This window comes from Henckelia pumila, chromosome 3, assembly GCF_033568475.1.
Source record: "Henckelia pumila isolate YLH828 chromosome 3, ASM3356847v2, whole genome shotgun sequence".
NCBI classification, from domain to species: domain Eukaryota; kingdom Viridiplantae; phylum Streptophyta; class Magnoliopsida; order Lamiales; family Gesneriaceae; genus Henckelia; species Henckelia pumila.
Window position 1 is genome coordinate 128135105 of NC_133122.1, and position 7454 is coordinate 128142558.

The following is a 7454-nucleotide window of genomic DNA, read 5'->3' on the forward strand; positions in this document are numbered from 1 at the left end:
AATTAACGGTTTCGATCCGTTACATTGCCGGTTTGATATTTTGAATTGATATAAATTCAAAATGGTTAGAGTTGATTTTCAAGTGTATTATTTATGGAATGAAAAGAATATGATTCATATAATGTTGAATTAATGTTTTGTGAATCAAGTTTTGAGTTGTTCAGATTACGGTTTCGAAATCGGAATGTCGTCGGTTGAATTCCGATCACTTGATCAAGAAATGAAGTTGTTTGATGGGTAATGATATTGAAAGAATTTGATGAGCTGATGATTGAGTTGTAAACATTTTATTTCAGATTGACGTAAAAGATATTGAATTCGAATCGATAGGTTCGAGTTTGAATGATTTGAAGTGTTTGAAGTTGAATCAAGAACACCTTCAATTAACAATGTTTGAAATGAGCAGAATTAAATGATAGATTTGGCTAGCTTGAAGTTGATCAGCATTTGCGCGAGTTTGTACAGATTCAAGATTTTTGAATCCAGATCAAAGCTATGATTCGACATTATCCTTTTCAGGTAGAACAACTCGAGAACGTGGTGGTTTTCGAGTTTTCCTAAAATCACATACTTATCTGGTTAAGTGCTCTTATGTGATTTACTTGATATTGTTGCTATGAATGTTTATTGAATTGTGTGTTCAAGATGTTTATCAGTATTTGTATGATTTAATGCATCAAGATTATGTTTCATTCATCTTGAACCCTACCTTGAAAATCACAGAGGGCTGATTGGCCTAGAGTGCATATGACGTTTGGAGGGCTGTAGTTGAGTGACACGGAATGCAGATTTACTTCCAGAGCTAGAAGACTCACTAAAGTTGCACCAAAGGCAGAGGATTTGAGATATTTAACGCCACCTCAATTGGGTAAGTTGGTGGTTGGTTAAAAATTTTATTTCCCCGGGATCCCAAAAACCAAGCTTTATTGGTATCAGATTTGATAGCCTATTCCTTGAAACATGCATTGCATTTATGCATTAACCTAGAAATTTTTATGGTTTAGAATATGCATTTATAATGATAGCATGTGATTATATGTCATTCAAGATATGAATGTATTGATATGATTGATTTGATATTGCTGTAAATGAATAGTTATGTTATATGAATGAAGATTCGATTATGCTTCTATGATTGACATGTTCTTACATGTTTGAGATTTAAGATTATTATAGCATATAGATTTATTATGCTTATATGATGTATATGCATGTTATTCATACTGAGATTTATTCTCTCCGGAGTTATCCGGCTGTTGCTTTGTTTGTATATGTGCATTGCATCAGGTTGGGGTATGAGCAAGTCAGACATGACTTGGATAGCTCGATATTGATAGAGTAGAAGTGGTGACTCAGGTTTTAAGCAGATGACATGTTGTCTTTAATGTGGTAAACATGTTAGAACAACAAGCACCTTTGTATATGTTGTTGTCAAGTATTGATTTATACTTGAGAATTCATGTATTACAGATATGTAGATTGATGTTTAAATGCATGTCAAGGATATAGAAACATGATGAGAAGCTTATATGATAGATTGTATCATTTTTCATATTTGAATACATATATTTGTTTAGATACTTGATAAATTGTGCCGGAGAGAATTAGCTATGTGCTACATAGAATAACGGCATTTGACAGCAATAGAATAAGCAAATCATGCTGCTGATGGAATATTTAACCACGCTCAAGCGAGTGCGTTTTCCGCCAGAGCGAGGTTTATTGTATTTCGCTGGAACAGGAACTCGCGCGCACGCGAGGCCTCATCCCACGCGAGCGCGAGCATTCAGTGTGGTCGCTGGAATGGTGGCTCGCGCGCGGGCGAGCAGCCTATCTCGCGCGCGCGCGAGGCAACATGTGTAAAAAAAAAAATTGGTTTGTTTTGCGACGTGATTTTGCGTTGCCAAATGTATAGTTTTGCGTCGAAAAATGTTCTGGTTACTGTTAAATTATTATTGTCTCATTAATGATGTTTATTTTTTAATTGCCCTTTAAGATTAGATTAGCACCCGAGGTTCCCACACATATAGTGTGCAGCATTGACGGAGTTATCGATTTCTAATGAGGGTCGTTATTTTCGCTCTTTCAAAATTGTGGTGTGTTAGGTTTCTAAAACTATGTATTTGAGTGTAATAAATACATAAAAGGGAAATTTTGAGAACTATAGGACACGAACCTTGAACAATGTAAAAGAAGAGGAGTTTACGATCAATAGATATATATTATAGTGTGAATAAATAAATAAATAATATATATATTTTATATATAGCAATATGCTTTTAAAAATTTTCGAGGGCCACGACGAATCACTACTATTAGCGAAATCAAATTTTAACTTAATAAAAACCTCATTTTTGACTTATTTACATTTTATTTAAAATTTAATTTAAAGTTCAGTAAATATTTTTATTTTTACTATTTTTGAATATCTTTTTCAACACGAAAGGATAATTGAAAATAAAAATTTAAAAAATTTAGTTTTTGATTTATGAGAATTATCCACAAATAACGTCAATGAAAAAAAAAGGTTCAATAACCTTAATACAAACTCAATTTGATATAAAATAAAATAAGTAAAAATTTAAATCTTAAAATATTGAGACAAAAAGGAAATTTAAACGACAAAAGAAAATAAGAGGGAGTTTGGCTGAGCTTAGCTCTCCAAAATAGCTTATAAGCGGTTTTGGAGCTTATAAGCTCTTAAATTTTGTTTGGTAAAAATATTTTCAAACAACTTATAAGCTGTCAAAATAAGCTGTTTGACAGCTTATAAACCGTTTTTAAAAAAAGTAAGGGTGACCTTACTTTTTTGAAAAAGATCTTATTTTAATATTCTATCTCTCTAAAATATCCTTAATATTTTCATAAATCTCTATCATATTCTCCACCCATTAAATATTAAATATTATTTTAAAAAAAATTTCCAAATTACATTAAATTTTCTAAATTGAAATGTTAAAATAGTTTTATTTTTTTAATATATGTTTATTCTAAAACTATTTTCGTATATGTATAACTCGAAACATTATTTTCATAGAATTATACCATTTTTGGTAATTTTGACAATAAAAAGATCTTATAATACCAAACATAGCAATATCTCTAAGTTGTTTAAAATAAGTTTACCCAAACACTTTAACAACTTATTTTTAAAAGAAGTCCTAGCAACTTATAAGCTCGTAAAACAGCTTATAAGCTCTAGGAGCTTATAAGCTCTTTTTAATAAGTTTAGCCAAACACCCTCTAAGTAAAATTTAAATCTTAAAATATTGAGACAAAGGAAAATGTAAAGAAACTCAATTTGATACAAAATGAAATAAGGAAAACGAAAATGGTGGCCGCTTGTTTCGAACCCGAATCCCACGAAAATGGGGAAGAGACTTTCCAACTCAATTTCCAACTCCGCATCTCTATCTATGTCATGTTAAATTATTTTTTAGGAAAAATTGCTTTTTGGGTCCTGTATGTTTGTCACTTTGCGATTTCAGTCCTTTATATTTTCAGATTTCAGTTTTAGTCCGCTATCTTTATTTTTTTTGGGCAATTTTAGTCCTTTTTCCGACGTGGCTCTAATTCAGTGCTGATGTGCCGCTGATGTGTACAGTGTCACATAAGCATTTTCGAATAAAAAAAAAAACCGAAATTGTCAAAAATCAGAACATGCAGGACTAAAACCGAAATATAAAAACATAAAGGACTAAAATCGCAACGTGACAAACATACATGACCAAATTTACAGCTTTTTCTATTTTTTATATATACACTTAAACCAAAAAATATACATATAATAATAAGAATTCTAAAAATTTCTGGGGGGCCGTGGCCCCCTTGGTTCACACTGTAGATCCGCACCTGTCCCCGAAAACCATAAGTATAGGAAAAATTAGAATCATCATGTAAATTATTGTGAGTAATTTTTTTTGGTCCTCAATTGGATCGAACGGATTTTGATTTTAGTACAATAAACTTATAAACTATAGCTAGTTTTGCCGCCCTTTTGATTCTTTTCGTCATGTGTTAATACGATGTCAGATATTTTAATTAGTTATATGCAATGTTTTAAAAAGTGCTAGGCGGTAGGCGGGCGGCGAGCGGCGACCCACCGCCTAGCGCCTAGGCGGTTTTTTTAAAACCTAAATAATAAATAACTTGTAATATTAATGATTTTTACTATAAATTATAATTTTTATATCTTATATTTTTCAGTTTTTGTACGAAAATCTTATAAAATTTTAATAATAATAATAATAATAACAACAACAACAAAAACAACAACATAAATATTAATAGATATCAAGTCTTCATATGTAATACGAGATTTAATTTTTTGCTTAACTTTCCTTTCTACGCTTTTTTTTTTTTTTTTTGTGTTTGTTTCTCGCTTCGCGTCTCTCTTTTAGTTTTGATTTTTAATTTTTTTTAATAAAAAATAGTAACCGCCTAGGCGGATTTCTGTCAACCTAAACGGTTTGGGCGCTGCCTAGGCGGAAGATTAGACGAACAACGCTTAGAGGCATAGCCTAACAAAAAAACAAGACGGTGGACAACCGCCTAACCGCCTAGGCGACGCCATTTAGAACACTGGTTATATGAAGTTTCTTGTCAGTAAATATCCGTTACCGTGTAATCACCTTGGTGAATAAATGATTATAAGTGCAAAACAATCAATTTATTATTGTAGGATCAAATTTTTATTAATTAATTAGATGAATATATATATATATATATATATATCAAGAATTAATTACGCACCAAAGTACAAAAAACTCCACGAGAATGTGGTGCGGTTGACACTTGACAAAGAGGGAACTTTGCAAAAGTCAACCTAGTAAAAACATACAATCCTAAAATATTTTAAATATATATATATAGGGTCTATACTATATATAAATTAAAACAAATAGATACACCACCTTATCTCCAAATTTATTAATTAATTAGCAACCACACACCCACTAAAGCTTAAACATTAAACCTTGCTATCTCTCTCTATCTGCTCCACTCTAACCTAAAGTTTTATCCCTGCAACTCTATACTATATTACATGCAAATATAACCCCAAAATATTATCATAGAATTATAACACAAAGAAGAAAAAATCCATCGATCATGGATGAACTGATAAAAGTGACTCAAGGGCCTGCCGATGAGCTAGTCGAACAACTTCTCGGCAACGAATCTCCGTTTTTCTTGCCGCAGCTTCATCATGATCGTGGCTTACTGGGATCGAATCCCACCCCTTGGATGTTGGAGTCCTATGATCTCCTCGGGTCGATGGGGTATTCGGGTCCGACGATGGAAGATGTTGAGAGTTCTTTATCATACACGGACCATGGAATACAGAGTTTAATTCAACAACAAGATTATAAGCTGTCAGAGGAATGCAGGTTTGGATCATACAATATATATATATATATATATATAATCTTGGAATTATAGATAGCTAGGGGTTCATTAATTAGTTGTATTTTGATGTTTGTTGTTTAATTTATAATAATTTATTTTTGCAGAATTTCAATGTTGGAAAGAGATTATATGAACAAGGCCAATCAGGAGAACCACAAGTATACTTTGAGGATCAACAACTGTGGAAATGTGATGGCAGATGATGGGTATAAATGGAGGAAATATGGCCAGAAATCCATCAAAAATAGTCCGAATCCCAGGTAATTATAACTTGATTTGCATGTCACTTATTTTGAAAATTTGAACTTGTATATATTATTATGAAATTTACTTCTTTTTGGGAGCTTATAGTTAATGATGCTAATTGAGTAACGACAAAGTGGATATATATATATATATTTATATATATATATACATATATATATACATATATATATTTATTTATCATGCAAAATATAATTGGCACTTCATGTATAATTCTTAAATAGTTTTTCGATCTTCCACAATTTTTCAATGTTCAGAAAACATTAATGGTCATGTAAAATCGAGCACATGCAATTGCCTACTTCGTATCTGTTCTCGCCTATAAAAGTTGTTAGTTCAAGTTGGTGATTATAATCCTTCATAATAAACCATTTCAACCATTCATTTTATTAAATCAGCGAAAACTAAAATAGTCTTAGTTAGTATTTGAGAGAGTTTCTAGTAAGCATTTCTCAACTTTTTTCTTAACAAAATTAAGATGAGAAGTAATTCCTAAAAACCCTTCCAAATACTATATGACTATTTTGATTTAAATTTAATTTAATTTATTTTTTCGGAATTTATCAGAAGCTATTACCGGTGCACGAACCCGAGATGTAGTGCCAAGAAACAAGTGGAGCGGTCCATCGACGACCCGGATACCCATATAATCACATACGAAGGCCTTCACCTCCACTTTCCCTACCCATTTTCCTTACTCAACACTAGTCATTTGGATCGGCCCGACCCGCCCCCAAAGAAACACAAAGGGCCCAGTCCAGAAGCCCATCATAGAGATCGAACAGCCCAAGACACCGTAACAGAAGATGGGCTTCAAAACATCTATCCAGGCCCAGTAGACCAGGAATTCGAGGACCAATTGATGAGTCCACAAGGCTTGCTTGAAGATATGGTGCCATTGATGATTAGAAAGCCATCGATTACTTATAAATCCAACACTAGCTCTTCATCTTGTGCTTCTTCACCAACTTCGTCCAATTCCTTTCCTTGGTCTCCAGATTACGCATTTCTAGGCTTGATTTGAAGTTAAATGTAATGTTCTTCGAATTTTACGTTAGGATATATATACGTGTAGAATACTATATATGTTCGTGGTAGTTGGTGTAACCTAATAATAATAATAAAGTCGAGGCTAGGCCAGTAGCCCGATGTTCATTAGATTATATATACCATAAAATATGTCGTCGTTATAGTTATTAGTCGTAAAGACTCCCATGTTTATCTCTTGAAATTGTATTTTCCTATTTTCGAAATTCTTTTTAAATTAAAAACACTTGATTTCGTATAAAAGTTTGATTCTTTATTAATTTTTATTTCGTGTTATTATAAAATAGAAATAGATTCACATGTAGTGAATGTTGATTGAAGAGGAAGAAAAAGCAAAATGAGTAATATTATAAGTTAATTGACTGATCTACGAACTTGAACAATCTTTGAGACCACTAGCTCCTTAAAAAAAAATTACAGTTTTAGCTACACAAACTTCAATGTATTTTTCGTGATTGCTTGCACCGTCAAAAAATGAATATGTTGCAATCGGCACATCTCTAAAATACTTTTCATATACAAGACTAACACCATTTCTGATTGCCAATGTAATAGGCTTCAGATTGAGATTGAGATTGAGATTGAGATTGAGATTGTGATTGTGATTGTGATAATTGAGATTGGGATGAAGCAATTGAGATTGGGATGAAGCCCAAAACCAATATTGTAGTACTGCATAAACAAGGACTACCTATGACTGAGACAACTTAGAGAAGATGTGAGTAAAGTTTTACTTG

The 7454-nt window shown here is 32.2% G+C and overlaps 1 protein-coding gene across 1 annotated transcript; it reads left to right on the forward strand.

Moving 5' to 3' along the window:
• Window positions 1–4951: 4951 nt before the first annotated feature.
• LOC140893259 (probable WRKY transcription factor 49) lies at window positions 4952–6852 on the forward strand. Its single transcript, XM_073302328.1, has 3 exons — window positions 4952–5387; window positions 5511–5666; window positions 6238–6852. The coding sequence occupies exons 1-3, from the start codon at window positions 5110–5112 to the stop codon at window positions 6692–6694; spliced, it is 891 nt and encodes a 296-aa protein (XP_073158429.1). The 5' UTR covers window positions 4952–5109; the 3' UTR covers window positions 6695–6852.
• The last annotated feature ends 602 nt before the right edge of the window (window positions 6853–7454 follow it).

Excerpts from the sequence above, each read along its gene's own strand:
- LOC140893259 (XM_073302328.1), top strand. The coding sequence starts at position 5,110 with ATGGATGAACTGATAAAAGTGACTCAAGGGCCTGCCGATGAGCTAGTC. Across the intron at positions 5,388-5,510 it reads AAGCTGTCAGAGGAATGCAG|AATTTCAATGTTGGAAAGAG; the intron begins GTTTGGATCATA and ends TTATTTTTGCAG. Across the intron at positions 5,667-6,237 it reads AAAAATAGTCCGAATCCCAG|AAGCTATTACCGGTGCACGA; the intron begins GTAATTATAACT and ends GGAATTTATCAG.